Source organism: Dermacentor andersoni, chromosome 1 (genome assembly GCF_023375885.2).
Source record: "Dermacentor andersoni chromosome 1, qqDerAnde1_hic_scaffold, whole genome shotgun sequence".
In the NCBI taxonomy this organism is placed as follows: domain Eukaryota; kingdom Metazoa; phylum Arthropoda; class Arachnida; order Ixodida; family Ixodidae; genus Dermacentor; species Dermacentor andersoni.
The window spans coordinates 128,113,610-128,133,777 of record NC_092814.1 but is presented as its reverse complement, the minus strand read 5'-3'; the positions used below and the strand labels follow the sequence as shown (position 1 = coordinate 128,133,777).

At 43.1% G+C, this 20,168-nt stretch overlaps 1 protein-coding gene across 6 annotated transcripts in view; it reads left to right on the top strand.

Moving 5' to 3' along the window:
- AP-1gamma (adaptor protein complex 1, gamma subunit) overlaps positions 1-20,168 on the top strand; it is a 213,650-nt gene that overhangs the window by 74,066 nt on the left and 119,416 nt on the right. For all 6 annotated transcript variants that reach the window (XM_050191373.3, XM_050191372.3, XM_050191375.3 and 3 more), the window contains exon 6: positions 17,255-17,350. In XM_050191373.3, the coding sequence (XP_050047330.1) occupies positions 17,255-17,350 (96 nt within the window). The remainder of the gene's footprint in view (positions 1-17,254; positions 17,351-20,168) is intronic.

Genomic DNA, 20,168 nt, shown 5'->3' with positions numbered 1-20,168 from the left:
CACAGTGATAAAGGGCTGTCTGATAGTGACAACTATGGACATAAAGTGTAAATAAACTTCGATTCTGTGAAGATAAACTATGCTGGTTTAATTTTTTTCCAATTTCCAGAATTGGAGGTATGCTACATTTTACTTGTTAAAAAATTCGGTGTGCGTTGCATTTCTAGTTTGTTTAGTGCTACTCTCATTTGTATGTTAGTTTTCTCCTTTGAACCCATACAAACTGTGTGCATGACAGATTGGGGGACATGTTAGAATCGTGCAAATACTGTGGATTCTCGTTAATTCGAACCCACTTAATTCAAACTAATGTTATGGTCCTGTTGAAATGTGTATTTCAATGGGCAAGAATGCCTGGTAATTCGAACTGGTAAGCTTTTCAGACAGTTAATTCGTAAGAATCACTCTGCCGATTGTGCTCTCACGTGGCAGTACCTTCTACCCGGCAGTGTGGCCACATGCTGGCTGCTCCTCCCATGTCCTCCTGCAAGTACCATTTTTTGGCACGTATAACTCGCACCAAAATTTTTTTCAATTGAGCAGTAAAGTTGGGGTACGGCTTATATGTGAATTTTGTCCCAAGGTCTGGCTTCATAGTGGCAAAAGTTGTGCCTAGAAATGTGGATCTTCTGGAGCACTTGCTGGCGCTGCTGTGAAGCCACACTTTTGGAACTCTTCACTCATGCTAGCTCAGTGCACACACGTCACCTGATGCAGCACTGCATGCAAGTCCACCATCCAAATAAGCTTCTTTAATTCGTATTGAGATTTCACTGTACTACTGTCAAATGAAGCAGTGGTGTGTTTGGGCATTTTTTTCTGCCTCTTTTTTTATATTTGACCATAATAATCAATCAATTTTGTCGGTCCCATCACAATGGAAGTCAGTTGTATTTTATTTAAGTTCTTCGTGGATCTGTTGTTGTATTTGACAAGCTTTTTGCCAGGCTGTTTCATCAGCAGACCAGCTTACCATGGTATATGAGTGGGCATGGCTTGTTTCCAGGGGCCAGAAGCCATTTCTTCGTTTGAATTTTCAGTTGACAATTACAGTAAAACCTTGGATGATTTGATCTGTTTATTTGAAAATTTGGGTAATTTATGGAATTTGTGCAGTCTCGTAATTTGCAATGTGAAATATATGGGATGATTTGAAAAGCCAGTAGGCTTCCACCCAAATAATTAGTAGTTTCTGGTTGTGGCCTCCAAAATGGTATGCTGCGATGCGCTTCTGGCTTAGGATATCTTGGAGGCAGTGTCAGAAATGTGGCCGCCATGGCCTGTTCCGGTTCCTGTACTTGTTTCTATCTGGTAGCGTTGATTGCTTCTGGTGCTTGCAGTACACAGATGCATGGCTTTCGAGGTCGGATTCTAAGAGAGCCGTTGCTGGGACTGCGATTCAGGCACCATTGATCGAGCAAGCGCTAGATTCTGTTATCTGGTTTCTGATAAACCTTGCAGCTGTGTGAAGTGCCTATGTTGCGTGGCATTGTGTGTTAATTTTGAGTGCTTCCACCCACTACAAAGAAGAGTCAGTGTCATCATCATCATAAATAAATGTGGTGCTCTTGCTTTTTGGTTCGATTTTTTTTTTCTAGTGTAAGTGCGCACTGTTGCCAGGTTTTTTTCCACTGCTGGTGTGTTGAGTGTGTATGATTCTCGACTGCATGAAAAATTTTGGCCATGTGCGCATTTCCGCCAGTGTATAAAGACTGTGACTGGTGGGATGGACTAGGCCAACTAGGCTTTGCCAACTACTTGAATGTAGAAGCAAACATGCATACATCGTACGCTAACATGGAAGACAAATTCACCGACAGTAGCCGCGTTTACGTGGATACGATTGAGGCGTATCGTAATAATTTGCTGTGTTGCATATTACCGATACACCACCGTTCACATGAATGTGCATTTTGTTTCCCAGCAAGCTAACCCCGCCTAGGGTTACATTTAAAGGCAAGTGCGCTCAATTGAGGCAAACCTGCTTTTGTTGTTGCATAATGAAATGCACCGAAAGTACCTCTAGGGTGTTGGCCACATTCCATCCTTGAGTCTATTGCTACAGTTGGCTACATTCTGTCCTATCATTTCAGATTGTCCATTCTGTTCTTGAACAGTCTACAGCTTTGTTGAGTGTAGCAGTGGTGAGTGAGATGTGCATGATTAGTGGGCTGGAGATGATGACTATTAGTGGAATGAACTACCGAACCAAGCAATCCCGCATCAATGATTACTTTGAGTAGTCCGGCTTCTTGGAAAATGAACATGACATGCTTGTGTTGCAGTTTTGCCCTTCATTTTCCGGGTTTTTTTCTTTTGAGGAATTTCGAAAACCCGCCTTGTGAAGTTTTTTTGCGGTTTGGTGGATTCGAATTAAAGAGGTTTTGGTGTATAGTAAAAATGAGTACCAGCTGTTCTGTGTGCGACATACTACCACATAACAAAATTTAATTGGCATGAACCTGTTATTTTCAAAATTTTGCTGTTATTGAAGTGAAACTACATACTTCCAATTCTCATTAATTATTTGTAAAGTTTACAAATTTGGATTAGTTTTACGGCTTCACGAAGGTTGCATCAAGTCTTCTGAAAAATAAATTCTGTTCACAAAAAAGATTTCCTCGTTGGGCTCCAAACTTTTCGCTGTAAGTTTTTTTTATAGTGAAAGGATGCCAAAAGGTTACTTGCTTTGTGCAAGTTTTTGTAGCAGGCAAATCAGCAACAATTTGCTGGTAAAGTCACCGTTATTTAACCCTTTGAGGGTCGATTTTTTTTTGCCATATGCGACCGCCCTGGGTCGATTTTTTTATTGCAGATTCCAATTATTCTTAGGGACTTATTTCGAAAAAAAAAATTACTGTAATTTTTCTAGGGTGACCGTAGAGTGAGGAAAAAATATTTTGTGTTGGTATATATGCACTCTTCATTCATGAATAACAACAATAAAAAAGGAAATAAACTTATCAGAAATAAAAATTTGATGCATTTTTATGCACATAGTTCAAGGCTTTGAAAATCCGCACACGAGGATATCTCACAAGCCTGAAATGTTCCTGCTCTTACACTAATACGTACGTCCATAACTTAATTGAACTGCGTAGGTGCGCACACTCAAGAAAACTGTTTGGTTGTGTGCCCATCAAAAAAAGCAACACGTGTGACAAACTTCTGCTAATCTTGATCTTATTGCCAACCAGCTAGGGCAATTAGTTTTCGCGAGTCTTAAGAAAAAGAAAAGAAACGGGAACGCATGCACGGCGGCATCCTTCCTATGCGCACCCCTGTGAGCACTAAACGAGCGAGAAACAAGTGGTCGCCCTTTGAGCGATTAGTAACGAGATAGCCATCACCTTTGCAAGATCAAAAAGCCGAAACTGCCCGCGAAACAACATCAAACGGCTGCTCGCCTGCGCGTACGCCAATGCACGAGCGGTAGTATATAGACGCGCGGGAGCAAACAAGCGCTAAAACAAACCATGCAACGAAAACCGAGAGAGGGAGGCGCGCAAAAAAAATTCCCTGTATCCCCCAACATAGTGGCAGCACATGACAGAAAAAAAAAAAGTTAGGAAATTGGCATGCTTTTTAAATGTACAGACGGCGCCGTAAATATACGGCATTGATCATTTTCGGACTTGTTCGCGGCGCCGTATATTTACGTCATTGACTGTCGAAGGGTTCAAACTGTGTGTTTTGTCAGTCTCTGTGTTTCTAGGTTTCGCTGCTGCTTGCGTGCTGCATCTGAAGGTAAAAGATTGTTAATGAAGTGTGTATGTCTCCCTCAAAAGGTGTGTGCTCAGAGGGAGCTTGGAAGAAGGGGTGGGGGGAAAAAGAAAGAAACGAAACATTTTTGTGCGCACAAGACTACCCTTCCTCACCCCCTCCCTTCTCGTTGTGTAATTTTACTAATTTTAAAGTTCACAGGTTGACAGGTATTGAACTAACTTTTAAAATTTAGGCATGTGCTACTCTAAATGTTCACTTAAAGGGGACCTGAATCACTTTTTATAGAAGAGGGGAAATGCGTTTGAAGTTAAAATAGGCTATTTCAGAAATACTTAGCCGCAAAAAGTACTTCAATGCGTTCAGAAGAAGCGGGAGTTATTGGCGATCCAACACGGCCTTCGCGGTGCTTCCACTGCTTTGTCAATGGCTTCCTCAAAGGCTATGGCGGAGTTGGACGTGCGCACAACACACCACCTTCTAAATGTCACCATGGCATGTGTGCAGTTTAATTTTGATTTGTGTTAACGTAGATGCCACTACCGATTTTGGTGCCTATGACGAGCCAGTGGACTCGTCGTGGCACCCTGCGGTCACTGCGGTACTTACGCTACGTAGCAGACCATGGCTACATGTCACTGTAGTGCATATTTTTGCTTTGTGCATGACAGGGCTTGAGTGTGTGCTCATGCTCATATGCTATAATCTGGCCATGCTACATGGTGCGGACCGGCTTTGTCCTTCACCAGCTTGACTGATGGATTGTAGCCACATCCAACTAGTGCATTTTTGAAGCGCTGTCAGTTAGTCTGCCAAAATGTCTAACCAGGAGTGGCTAGGAGTGAGCGCTGGCAAGCATGCGTGTGGTCTGATGTTAAGCTTCATGTGGTTCGAGGCTAGTTGAGCATTCAAAACTAGTCGAAATTAGTGACACCCGCCGGCTACAACACCGATAAGCAGTGTGGCCAAAGTTTAATTTCTGCATGGGCTGCCACAGCCGAGCATGAGCAGACGATAGTCGGCTTCTTCTGGAAGTGTGCAATTATTGTCAAAATTCGAATGCACATTTTCGCTTACTGCAGCCTGTTTATTTAACTTCATCAATAAATATATGCAGTAACAGTAGGAAGACATGCTCCAAACACCCTTCTTGATTGACCTCAGCTATTGGCCAATAGCAGCCGCATATGGGAATCCGCTTTATTGCAGAATAAAGCGTCCAGAAGAGAGTGAGGAGCAGGCTTCTGTGGAAAAGAGCATTTGAGAGAAAGGTGACTTCACGCTCTGCTTGCAAGCTCCATGTGCTGTGCACGAAAGCAAAGCTTGGCTGAGAGGGTCATAGCAGCCTATGCTATCTGCAGACTATGTTTTTTCACCATGCCTGAGGGGTGGTTCAGGACCCCTTTAGTAGTTGAGTACAATTCCAGCCACCTTCCATGAAGTTTGCACATCTATAGTTAAACCTTGGTATAATGGAAGTCTTAAACATCAGCACTCAGTTCATTACGTCAAAATTTTTATACGTGAACTGCCTTGAATTTCAGCCTAAATATTTAAGAAATTTTCAGAAATTGTCTGTGCACGGGCTGCACACCTATTAGCCTAGCACTCATCTTGTTGGCATCGGCGCCACTGTGTGCAATTCTGAGTGCTTGTGTTTTGCACATGGATGTCAAGCTTCGTATGTAGTGTACAGTTGCCATCAAAAGTTGGGGACCATGGCACTAGCAAAAAATTAAAAATATATTGAAGCGCAGCTCCACGGCCTGGAATTCGCTTAATATGTTGTATTGGTCAAACGCACGCGTACATGTGCACTCTTGATTTCAGTTGGAATGCCGAGGCTGCGAAAAACCAATAAAAAGTTCTGGCACCTTTGGCCCCCAAACTTTTGATTGCGACTGTACATGTTTGTGCAGTGAGCTTTCGTCGCTCTTGCACCACTGTCACCTAATTTGCAGTGTGTGGTGCATATGATTTAACCATATGAATACTCGTGCCCAATGTACGATTTCCATCTACTAATGCCTTGGCCTTCCTTTGCAGTAGTGGTAAAATTTCGTCAACTTAAAATTGCAGATAAACAACTTTGTTATGTTGAGGCTAAAAATACATGGCATTCTAGTGTTGTCAAAATATTGAAAAGTAAGACAGTTTGTTCTATTGAAAATTTCATTAAAGTTTGTTACATCGAGGTTTAATGTACTATTCATATTTGGAATGTCATTTACGTTGCCATTGTTTTAAAAAAACCTTGCAATGTGTTCCAGAGTAATTAGGCTTTTCTGTAAGCTAGTTAATGGACATTTTGTTCGAAGTCTGGGCAAGAAAACAGCAACTATATTATGATCAACATGATGAGGTTTGAGTGGCACTTTACCTATCCCACCCCATTTGTCTCAAACACTGCAGGCCACTTTGCCCAGTCCTGCTGACAGCTGTCTTCATCTCCAACTGCATTAGCAATGCAAAGAATTGGCGTAATTTTTTTATTCTACTGGTGAAGAACTGGCAATGAAAAGAACTCAATTTGCATAAATTACATCTTACCGTAAGAAAAATGGAATTTGGTTAGAAGTAGCCAGTTGAGTTGTCACTGGCAGCATGTGTACAAACACCTTGTATTAATGGCACATTTATTATCACACTAAATATTGCCGGCACAAACACCTTGTATAATATGACTTAGTTCGGCAATCTGAAATGGTAAGCTGTCATTAGTTGTGTTGCCATTGCAAGTGTCCCCTTGTCTGTCTATAGTGTGCATATTCCTTTTGGTTATGCTTTCCACCAACTATTGGCATATAGGTCACTTGTTCCAAGTAAAGCCTTTTACAATATCCAGCAGTCTTTAGTCTCAGTTGCTGAAAAATCCACAATTTTTTGCGAGTTGGTGACATGCATGTTTTTCTGTTGAGCCCAGAAGCCATATGCATTTTTCATATATTTATTATGATGTAGACATCCTTAAAAACACTACAAGTATGACTCATAGTTCTTTTTTAAAAATCGTACATGATTGTATTGTGAACAGGCTTAATTTCATGAGATTAACATTGAGTGGTGCACGGCAGCTGTGTTTCAAATTTGGCTTTGACACGCCTTGTTTGCTAAGTGGCTTTGGTGTTGTACTGCTAAGCACGAGGTTGCAGGATCAAAATCTCGGCCATGGCGGCCGCATTTCGATGGGGTTGGAATGCAAAAACACCTGTGTACTTACATTTAAGTGCGCATTAAAGAACCCCAGGTGGTCAAAATTAATCTGGAGTCCCCCACTATGGCGTTCCTCATAATCAAATCGTGGTTTTCACATGTAAAACCTCATAATTTTTAAATTTGGCTTTGTAAGTAAGCAGTTCTGAGGAAAAAAGGCTCTGCCAGGCTACGTATTATTGTTCACGGGTCAGATCACCAGGGATATTCTCTGCTTTGACAGGTTTGGCCCTGTGGTTGAAAATTGTTTTCTTCTTCAGATATTTGAAATGTTGAGGGATTTGTATGGTGAGCGAGAGTCGCACCAAGCTGAGCTGGATTTCGTAACTTGCTGGCAGTATTTTATTTGCGAAGCCCTTTTTATTCTAAGAACTTAAATCAGTGTTTCAGTTTAGCTCCTTCAGCTTAACCATCTAGCATGTTGGAGGGTAGTGACAATGAATTCCTTACAGGTATAATTTTGCACACACAAAAGATGTGAGCTTTCATGTTTCTATATTCTGCCTTTTCATGTTCTTTTAGTACTGTTTTTCTGGAATGGCAAATGTAATTAAAAATGTATGTGCATATTATCATTGAAGTGTATGATATTACTGTCTTATGGAGTTAGAAGTTGCTTTCATGCCTCTTTTGAGGTCTCTACTTCTGGTTACTGTGGTGCAAGTGGTTAATCGGTTCTTTAGTCTAAAAGTGGGACGAAAGGGCTGCCACTGACAGTGGTGTCTTCTTTTCCCTTTTGCTCCCTTCACCTGTTTTTACTCCTGTTTCATCCCTGAACAACTCCCGTTGCCATTGTGACGGGAACAGTACAACGAGGTATCGCTTTTTACAACTTGCTCCTCCCTTGTCCTTTTTGTATAAACGCCTTTGGCCTTTCTGTTCCTCTGGCTCCTCTTCTGAACTTTTGATGTGCCTGCTCGCATTGTTGGCATGTGTCTTTTCGTAACAATTTCCCACTCTCACAACTCTTGGTGTTGCTATATGGGGTGGTGTGCCACCAAATGGCACCACTACCCCATCAATGATGAGGTTTCGTAAAGCCAGGCCACACATACACTTGCTGATGTGGACAAGCTTGCATCCATGCTCCCATATGTGCAAAAAATGATGTGGCACAGCTTGCACACGTCAAAAGCTCAGCACGATCCCGGCAATCAGCTCCTCTCTGATATGCTATGCTCTGGCTGCCTCGTGGTGGCATGTGTGCCTGGCTATGCAGCTATGGTGGAGTACAATCAACTCTTAGGAAGAAAGATTTATGTCATGCGAGAAAGTTTTTTTTTCTTTTTTGCTCTTATCTAACAGCTCCAAAAATGAAGCAATTTTGTTTATAAATATTGAAGCATTTTGAAACGCTCAATAACAAGTATGAAATGGCATCTGCCAAGGTGTCTGTGAGTGAGCCCAGTGAGCGTGCAGTCGCATCTCTCTTGTAGATGCAACTGAGCCCAGTGAGCGTGCAGTCGCATCTCTCTTGTAGATGCAAACTGCCGTTCCTTAAGAGGTGCAGTAAACACAAGGCACGTAGACGTGACCTTGCGTGAGTTGGCAAGTGTACATGTGATCTGGCCTTTATTCCACAGGCCCAGCTTAATAGTGCGAGTTAAAGAAATGTACTCAATAGCCATTGTGTTTAATTGTGTGAAAAAGTAAGTAAAAAAAGAGGTGAGGGTTTTAATAAGATCAAAGAAAATGCAGTCAGTCTTTTGAGTGACGTTGCAGGCTCCCGGCTGCATGTATGGTATTGTATTTGACACTATTGCCTAGCAGCAAGTTTACCATGTTCAGAAGGTGTTTTCTGGGATCCTTTAAAGGTGTTCCCTGGATCATAGGAAAGACATCTGTCGTGTTGTGAGATCGGGAATTGAGCAATGAGCATTTTGCTTTTGTGCATGACAGCTTGAGCTATGTTTGTAGCTTTACAGGGACATGCATTTGTTAGATGCAGCAGTGGAGGATTTATTTTCTTGTATGTCTTGGGGGAGTGGCCAGTCATCCCGCTGTTAATAATTATGAAGCTGCATGTTGAATGAAAGTTTTTGGTGATTTCCTTTCCCAGAGGTTACTGGGGGAAAAAGCATATGATTTGTTTCTTTGCATGATTCATAAAGGTAATACCATTGTTATAAGGTGCACAACACATACGCATGAGTATGATAGACAAGCAAGTGCAGGGCTGACTGGCATCTTGTTTTTTCTCCTCTTGTGCTTGTGTTTTTTGTGCTCTTATTGTTTATTACATGTTGGTAACTAACTAGACGAAATACGCTTGCTGCATAAATCTTGACTATTGCTAGTGTAACATATACAGCTGAAAGTCAGGCTAGTTGGTTCTCCGTTAAGTGCGTTATAAGAATTTCAGTCAGTGTCTTTCTTTTCACTTGCTTCCTTCTTTAGTGCAATTTATCGCTTGAAATTCATATAATGCACTAAGTCTAACATAGCCTAGTCGATACTTCCATAAAAATGGTATTAAATGTGAATTCAAGTGGTTTCCTGTCTTTATAAAAGCACTGTATGCAAAAGTTCAATACATACCGCAGTTGCTTGTCATAATTAAGATTTAGTGTTGTTTTGATCAAAAACGGTATTATACCTAGGCTTCTGCATTTTTGGTGTTTATTCTGAGTCAGAATTGGAAGGGTTTTCTCCAAGTTAATTTTTTCCGCTGTAATTAGATTTTTTTTCTTCTATTATTCACCTTTTACATTTCACCCATACACCAGAGGCAGCCGTTATTGCAAAAAAGAAAGGAGGGGTCAGTTGGTGGCACTATATATGTGCAGGGAAAGGTTTTTTTTGTTTATTTACAATCTGCATTTATAATAGCAGAAGGATTTATTGTCATAACTATGTACTGTAATGTACACATGCATACTTTCCAGTGTCATTGAAGCACGCTCTTTCCAATTTACGAAACAAGGCATTGACAACACTATTTAAATGTTCGCACTAGATAAAGAAAGGCCATGAAATCCAGCAGCGCAGTACATGAAAGCATGGGCCAGTTTCGGGAATGCATTCTCCAGAAAACTAGAGGCTCAATAATTTCTTCAGCATATGGTTGATATTCTGAGAACTCTCTTGGCATCAAAACAGGGCCATGCCCCAATAGCAAAACTGCAGAAAACAAGTACTCAGATGTGTCAAACACTGTTGGCAGTTCTGCTTCCATATTTAGGTAAACAATCTGAGCGCAGTACCATATTTCTTGCTGGTGTGGTGCAATTCGTGCAAGATGTTTCCCTAGACAGCATGGCTCCACATTTCTGCAACAAGGCGTAATTATCAGTGATTCCCAGACGGCCATACGAAACTTCGCCAACAGTCGAATCTCCCCAGAACACTACGACTCCTGAAATTAGCTAATAACCATGACAAAAATATCGATCTCATCTGGACACCCGCTCACACACTACCAGACGGTAGCAATGAGGTGGCACACCGCATGGCTCGAGAACTTACGGACCAAGCCTCGGTGAGCCCCGCCTCTCCGACTGCCAATGAGTGGGAGTGGGAAGATCGAATGACCAAATTTCACGAAATTACACAACACCATAGATTGCAGAGGCGTACATTCCCGCCGCCGCACCCAAAATTAAGCAAAAGCCAGTCTGTAGAATGGCGGCAGTTACAGACCAGATCCTATCTGAGTCCAGCTATCATGCACCTAGTACACCCAGATTTATACCCAACCGACAAGTGCACACATTGCAACTCTAGAGCCACCCTGGAGCACATCGTATGGGAATGTACGGCTGTAATACAGGGTAACGGGAATGCAGCCCCAAACAGCGGCAGCCTCCGCGCGCGCTGGGAGTCTGCGTTGCTCAGCTCAGACCTGCAGCACCAACTTTGGGCCGTCCAGCAAGCCGAGGAAGCTGCCAAGGGCCAACAACCCTTGGCTGAAACCTAGGCGGGGTCCAGGCCCACCCCACCAAATTGCAGGGCACGAAATAAAGTTATTTGAATGAATGAATGAACACCTAGCAGGCTCATGTTGGGTTGAACCTAATTCCTTTGGAAAATGTGTATTCAGGGAAGAGCCAACTGAAGACTCCACAAGCACCACAATCTTGCATGTGGCCCCTTAAAGACAATCTAAAATTGCGCAGCTGTCTGCTACCATGAAAAGTTCTGTATGGTAAATAAAAATAACTGTTATAATGTTACTGTGATAAAATTCTACTGGGCTGATATGCAGATACAAGTTACTGGAAAAAGCCAGTAATGCATTACAAATGCGAGTTTCTGGATACAGTAACTAGTTACCAGTAATGCTTGTAGCTTGTTTTGCTCAAGACGGGTCCTTAGCATCTGTTATGCATCGCTTGAAAGTATGCATGATCATATCATTGGGCAATGAGTGATATGCACAGGACTCCCAAGGGGTAGGGCACCCAATGGGGTAACAAGATAATCACTGTGGATTGTGGCCGTAGCATCCTTTATCACTATAGTCTTGTTATACTGCTGTGAGCCAGTCCTTAAAGGGTCCCTAAAATATTCAGGTCGAATTTTGTTATGTAGTACCGGCTGCTTTCCAGTATATAATAAACACACAGCCACAAGAATTTCACAATATGACGCATTAATAGCAAAGTTACGGATGTTTGATGGGCGACTATGTGGCCTTTGTGGTTTCTCGCTCTTCTTCACTACCCTACTCATAGGCACTGTCTCCTAGCAACTTTGTGCAGCGCAGTAAACGTTGTGGGTTGCGTCAAGAATGGCTTTTCCATTATCGGTTGACCAATTGATAGATTTTACCTTGGTGGTGTCAGTTTGTGGCTTCCCAGCGATGTGTAGCGCTTCCATGTTGACCCAAGATGATCACAGGATTCTGTATTCAATACACATGTTTATTTAAAATGTCAAAAATCAATGGTGGAATTGGGGCCCTTTAAAGTGATGGTTTTCTGTCTATAGTGCCTCCAGGTTTCTGAGCCGTCCTTGCAGTCGACAGTGGCTGAAAGCTCATCAGATTATATCAGCCCCTCGTCTGAATTGGCCATTTTTTTCTGGAAGGCTGGGTCGTTCTTTCACTGCACCAGATTGCAAAATACAGAAAGTTCACATACTCTTAATTTGGTGGATACAAGTCATCCTGTAGAAACCTGTCTGCTACTTAAACAATGCATTTGTGAGTGAATTCAACCGCTTGGAAGTGTATAAGGTCAACTGTCACCAGGATACTGCTGGCAAATGAATTCCAGCTTTCGGTATTCATATTCAGTCAAACAGCACAGAGCCTACAGAATTACATTTTCCATGAAAGTCAGCAGTTTCACACTTCTCGAAAACCATAAATGGTGCTGTTTTGCCAAACCAGCTACACTGCTGAGTTGACAACCACACCCACACTCTACTGCTGCAACTTCGCACTGCCCTATGCCAATGCCACTGACTTTTGCACTCTTCTGTGCTGTGCATGTAGCACACTGGGCCTTGGACAAAAGTTGCATGCTAGCCAAAATGGAATGCTAACAGCACAGAGCCTGGCGTGCATGAGGGAAGGGTGCTCTAATATGTGCTTCATTGTCTAATTTTGGCCACGATAAACTGCTGCACATGCACAGTCAAGGGGTTTTACCATGTTCTGGCATCCATAGAGTTTTCTACAAAAGTTACTAGAACATGGTGCTCGTGTCTATGGGAGCAGAAAGCATGTTCAGCCATCATAGTTAGTACATGGATTTGCCTAAACTTTGTCCTTCATGTTTCAAATGCCATTTGTTGCCTTGAAAATTGATCATATTTGACAAACTATTGCATCATAAGGGCAACAATTCACAATGATTATGCATGTGTACAGACTAATTGCCTTCACGCATTAAGAAAGATGCGATTGGAAGTATAGGTCAAATAAAGGTAGATAAAGCTTAATGAATAAAGTCATCCATGAAGCCACGAGCATGAATATTAAACAAATTAGTGTACTGTCATTCCCAAGTTTGCAGAACAATTGCCGCACCAGAGCTCCCTCTAGTAACTTTAGTAGGAAACTCTGTGTGAGGACGAAATTTTATAATGACCAGTTTAGATTTTAATTCTTTTTTCCCCTCATCATGACTCAAACGAAGCTGCATCGCCATTATCACTGGGTTTTGCACTCAGTGCAACTAATAATAATGGAAAATGAAGTGAGTTATTAAAAAATAAAACCTCTGAGCCAATATTTTTTAACATTCCGCCTGATATTTCATTGTTTATTTCTTATGTGGAGCGCCGAGCAGCTGATTCTAGTGATAACGGCAGTGTGGTGGCATGCAAGTCATGTTCGAGTCCATGATGAAGGACAGAAAGAATAGAAAATGAAATAGGACATTGGAAAATTCAGCCCCTTGCCGATATTCTCAGCGATCACAGGCTTATTGACACTTTGTGCACTATTGTTTAGCAATGAGCATTGTACAAAATAAGAGGCTCGCAGCGATCCAATGGCACGCTCACAAAATGTTTTAAGACCTGTGACACCGAAACTTATACCCACATTAATATTGAAAAGTCATAGCTGCAGAAAGCAGTCATCTCACTGACCAAGATGTGGCAGAAACTTGGTCTTAGGCAATGCAGTGTCAGTTTTTGCATTGGCTTACTTAGTGGTTCCTAATAGCACCTTCCACTTTGTAACAAAGTAATGGATATAAAAAAAAGTTTCGCTCACACTTCACTTCCATTATAGCAAGGTTTTAACTATGACGCATGGAAAAATTGGAGCCTAGCATCCAATTGATAAAGTTTAAGGGAATGCGTCTCTAGGAAGTTTGTTCTGAAAGGAACTGCTGAAATAGTTTGTGTTCCCTCACTTTGGCCACACCTGGCCCTTGCGCCACAAAACCCCATACATCATCATCATCACTCTCCACATCTTGTGTGTTGCGTGCATGTGGAAGTCATGCAGGATGGTGAACATAGCAAGCAGTTTTGTTTAATGAGAGAAGTGCGATACACACACACACACACACACACACACACACACACACACACACACACACACACACACACACACACACACACACACACACACACACACACACACACACACACACACACACACACACACACACACACACACACACACACACACACACACACACACACACACACACACACACACACACACACACACACACACACACACACACACACACACACACACACACACACACACACACACACACACACACACACACACACACACACACACACACACACACACACACACACACACACACACACACACACACACACACACACACACACACACACACACACACACACACACACACACACACACACACACACACACACACACACACACACACACACACACACACACACACACACACACACACACACACACACACACACACACACACACACACACACACACACACACACACACACACACACACACACACACACACACACACACACACACACACACACACACACACACACACACACACACACACACACACACACACACACACACACACACACACACACACACACACACACACACACACACACACACACACACACACACACACACACACACACACACACACACACACACACACCTGAGACGCCATTTGGCACATAGGATGATGTACCATTTGTCCGACCTGCTTGCAAATATTAAACTTGCTGACTAAACTAATTTATTATCACTATCTTTACCAACCAGCCCACTGAAAACGAAATAACCAGGAGACATAATTAGTTGTTTAAAATGCCCTTATTTGAATTGAGAAATGCATGTCGCACCCTTGCTGCTCTGTGGATAAGGCTGCAAGACCCTCGCCATTCTGGAGTTGTTGCACGCAGGTTTTCCCGACATGTTGCAAGTAGTGTATCACTTGTGTGCATTGACGAGCAAATGAGAGTATTGGATTTATTCTCTTCCACAATGCTTGTAAATAAAAATTTTCATAGTCTATTTGATGATTTCACATTCAGAAAATGTATACAGTGAAACCTCGTTAAACCGTAGTTGGCCGGAGCTCGGAAAAAGTACGTACTAAACGGTTGTACTGTTTAACCGAATTAGCATGAGATCGCCCACTTAACTGTCAAAAATGGAACTCCGAGAGAGTGCGATGAAAGGGGAAAAAAAACATGCAGTATTTATTCACTGCGCGCGACAAAAGTGTTATTTTTGTTTGATGCCGCAGCGCCTAGCACGACGACAGCGGCCTCAAACTTACTGAAGCTGCATGCCAGCTTTTCAGCCAGCCCCCTCTTCTCGGCAAACACTTGCATGGCAGATTCCTCGTTGGCGTTACGTATTCTCCGTGCAAGCGCGCAGTAGTGCTGCAGAAGTCCCGGGGAGCCTTTTTCATTGCCGGGTACCGGAGTTCAGAATACTTTTCGTTTGGAATAGCTACGTTATCGCGCCCTGTTCTCGTCACGACGATTGCATTCATGAGGCTGACATAACGAGCAGGCTTCTGCCACTGTCGGGCCTGAATCGCCCGTGCTGTCGCACTCCGTGTCGTTCTCATCACTGTCGCTAGTCGACAGTTTGGCAACGACAGAGGCAACGATGGCGAAAAGTCAAACCTCGTATCCGACATCTCTTCGCGGTCGTAGCAGCGCTGCCGAGCAACTTCTTCACATTCTAAATGCCACACACTGTAGTAAACAGTAGACCCATGTCGCGTGCCAGCGCCGACTTCTTTGTGTCACGTTCGATAGCATGAACGATGTCTAATTTTTCTTCTATGCTGAGCACCCGGCGTCTTTTTTATCCGAGCTTCGGCATGACGCGAGTGCTCGCTTGCACGACGCCACAACGCTCTCTGGCACGGCGTCAACATAGGCGTCGAAATGATGTTGATGTTGATATGGCTTCGCGTGCAAACGCACAGGACGCTTGGAGGTCGTTGTTCCGATCTCTGGGGCTTGTTGTTCTGCCGGGCCGCCCGATGGAGACGATGCACTGCCGTTTTTGTGCAACGAAAAGTGGAAACGCTATGTTTTAACCGATGCGTACGCAATAAGCTGGTACGGTTTATGCGGATACAAAACACATTATGTTCAATGGCCGCTGAGTCGGGGATTTGACTTTACTACTTTTAAAACGAAACTACTGTTTAAGCGGGTATGGTTTAACGAGGTTTTACTGTACAAAGAAAGCTGGTGCCATGTACGAGGGTGAATCAAGTCATTGCCCCAATTTTTTATCAGCCAAAATAAGGTACATACAGGTAATTACGAATATACGTACTATTCTACATACCTTGCACTATTTTTCCATATGGTCCCCACATGGTTCAGACAATTGTCCCATCGCAGCCCTAAATTTGAGATGCCCCTGTCGTCAGTCAGCAATGCACGCGGCCTCCCCAAACACTCATTGTCATGCAAGTCTTCACGACCTTTTGCAAACTCGCAACACCACCACCTCACACTTCTCAAAGCGAGACACCTTTCCCCATACGTGGGCTGCATTCCGCCTGTGGATTTCCGTGGGCGTTTTACCCCTTGCTCCATAGAAAACAAATCGTACTTCGTTGCTCGTACACCAGGAGGTGTGAAGCACAACCGTAAACTGACAGCAGCGCCGTGCTGTGGAGCTACCGGCAGAGAAGGTTGTTCTGGTCCAAGAAAGGTCCACCGCTGGCAATGGATATGTTGACTTTGCATTTACAGCCGTAATTTCGAAAAAAAGAAGAAAAAAAGGGGCAAATACTTTCTGATTCATCCTCGTAATGCACATGAACATGCTTTTATTGTTATGTGGATTTGTTGTTTCTGCATTTAAAATTAATCTTTTGGTATTAAGGAAGGGTGCACATAAGTAGCACCTTCTTTTCAACTTCTACAGCTGGAATTCAATGTAGTTGTGCTTACTTGTGCTTACTTGTGTGGGCATATTTTTAAGTGACAGTGTGATCGTGAACTTCATCTCTGCCTTCATCAAATGGCACACTCACTTTTTAAGATTTGTTTGCATTGAGCTCCTGCATGGTGCTTTTTGCGCCAACCTGCTTGATTTGCACTTGAATAGCAGGCCTGAGATGCATGCAAACTTCGAAGCTTGGCATGTTGAGAAATTAAAATTTATTTGGTTGTGTGACAAATTTCAGTGTTATAGAATCAGAATTAGGTTTGAAGCACTGTTGCAGATGTTTGTCACAAAAGACTGCAGTGTTCAACAGAAATAACTATGCGATGAAAAGGAGACATACAGCTCTTTAATTTTCATGGGGGCACTGTAGGTGTGCTTCTGCTTTATTTTTCCTTTGGTAGTGATGACATTGATAAAGTTCTTCGGGGTTTGTGCATGTTGCATTTGTTGTGTTTGCAGTTGGTTCCCAATTTGGTGCGGATTCTGAAGAACCTTATCATGGCTGGCTATTCTCCTGAGCATGATGTCTGTGGCGTCAGTGACCCTTTTCTTCAGGTATGTTTCACCACACGAAATGTGGCAGCATAGAAAGAAGTAATATGTTGTCAGAGTTACAGCCTGTGGTTTAGCACCTATCATTGCTATAATGTGTTCCTCATCGGTAGTTAGCAAGCCTGATTGGTGACAGTAATGCCAGCTGTAAAAAGTTTACTTGCCATATAGATAATAGATGCAGTATTTGAATTTGACAGCTCATGCTTTGCCTAGGAAATGCAAGTAGAATGGCACCATTACCTTATTTACACGATTGTAAGTCAACCCCCCCATATCGCGTGTGACAGGAAAAAAAAAAAAGCATACCCAAGGGTGCATTCGATAACGAAAATTTATTCGTAGCTGGCATGGTCACTGGACTACTCGTCTTCACTTGTGCCTTTGTCCTCACTAGTTCTGCCATCGTCATCGCTACTATGGTCCCACAGCGCATCGTCGTCCAACGAAATTCCACACTTGGCAAACATCCACACCACGGCATCTTGTGGAACAGCAGCCCACGCTGAATGCACTCAACCACACGCAGCTGTCAGGGAGGCTGTTTTGACAGGTCCAGTTGGCGTAAGTTCGCGGTCTTCTGCCGCCAGCCACTCATACTCACGGCGGAGCAGGTCCTTAAAAGGCGAAGATCCGGGCTTGTTTCATGACCATGTCACACTTCACTGGCAGGGACCGATCACGCATTTCAGCGACGTACGCCGCAAGCTTGGCCTACAGCTCCGGAAAGCGTCCTGACTTTGGCCCGTGGGAAATACTTCACTTGCCGTCACATGTGAAAGTTTTGCTTCGCTGCAGTTGCCACTCTCGCACCACCGGTTCAGAAACATCGAACTTGCGCTACACAGCGATTTGTTTCTTCGGCATAAAGGATGGCAGCCCTCTTGAACGCTGCTGTGAACGAGGACAGTATGTTTAGTGGGCCTGGAGCACTCATGACGACTGAGGAAGCATGGAAGTAGCACATACCCGGCAGTCGAGTCGAATGCGTCAAACTAAGAGCCACAGGGGTGAATCTCCGCATGGCTGCCATTGGCTGTTTTCGAGCAGATGCTCTTTCGACGCTAGTGCCAAGGTCCCCTTCAGTTACGGCCCTGACAGCAGGGCGACGCAGAAGCAAAATGGCAGCGCACACGTATGCTTATGTTGTCATGGCAACAGGAACAGCAGCCGCGCGGCGCCTCCTCTCCCAAACGTTTTTCTTTTCTTTTTGTTCTTATTATGTCGACCCGCCCCGCTCCCTTTCCCCTTTCCCCCATGCCGCGCGCGCGCCGCTTATATTTATTTTTACCTGTACGGGGCACGTTATTATTTTTTTTATCGCGCATGCCCTACGGCGCACCATGCACCAGCCCGCATGCAATGCGCGCGCTAAGCCGCGCATTGGCATTGCTTGCGAGCTGGCGCGTGGTGCACCGTGGGCTATGCGATAGCATGCACGCAGTCTTACCCATACTTATACCAGCATGTGCCGGGACATAAAAAAATTCTACTTCCAACACAACAGGTCTTTGGTCTCGCTTTATTGACTTCGTATCCGAAAACAAATATTTTTCTTATAACGTGATGTGATACACGCTGAAAAAATGAGCAAAAGTGAAAGGTGCATGACATATGCAAGAGTACTTGTGAATGCAAAAGTTCACAGACGGTGAAATAACAAAAAAAAAGCGCTAGAAAACACGAAGGCCGTTTCATGTACACACACACATATATATATATATATATATATATATATATATATATATATATATATATATATATATATATATATATATATATAAGAGATTTTTACATAACGCCCTCAAGACCAAAGACGAGCTTCTGATATACGCACTAAGATATTGCACAAAACTGGACGACGTGTATGACATAGTCATAACAACTATAGAAAGGGAAAACTCACTGGTAATGGCAAAAACAATGGCACGCAAAATGCCTAAAAAATAGAACAAAATGCTAACATTGTTTGATAGACAGCCATACCAAAAAAAATGAGCTTACTTATAAAAACCTGCACGAAAGTATATGAAATGCATGACATGTTCATTACTGCTGAACAAAATGAAAAAGACATGGCAGAACAAAAATAACATTGTACTAAAAACTGAAATACACATTATCACATTATTTTGCACTAGGCCACAACTTGAGTAACGGTGGCAAGGGGGAACAGAAGGTAGTCGGCTTTTGCAGCAGCACATAGAAAACATTCGCAGAAAGGCCTATTCCTCAATCAAAGACCAGGTAAAATAAGCCAACAGCACGACTTTTCTTTCGCCCTGAATGCAATGCTTAGCAGTAAAATTACATCACTTAAGGCACTAAGTCATACCTACTGGGCACTCCTTTGTATAATAAACACAAACTGCATAAATCTGCATGTAGGACACTTGCAATGCTCACACTTTCCAGAAGAAAAAAAAAAGGGTACCATGCCTACACATGAAGGTTGTTCGCGCAATTTTCCCATTGGTGATTACTGAGATAATACACAAACACGAACAGTAAGTTAGTACGTTTGTAGAACGTGATACACAGAAAAAGCACTGAGGGCGGAATGGAAAGCTGGGCAAGTTACTGAAGTTGCAGAATGAGACATGGCACAGAAAAACACAAGTCATAGACCAGGTGACAATGAGGAAGAACATCTATTTGTCAGCTTTCTCTACCGGGAAGAGGCAAGTGTAGCACAATCAAGGCACAACGACGTCCGGAGGCTCATGGAGCACACACATGGACAGGGCTGTGTTCATGTATATGCGCCTTCTGATGTCCTTGGGTCTGCGCGCTCACCTGTTGTCTTTAAGCACCTGGAATA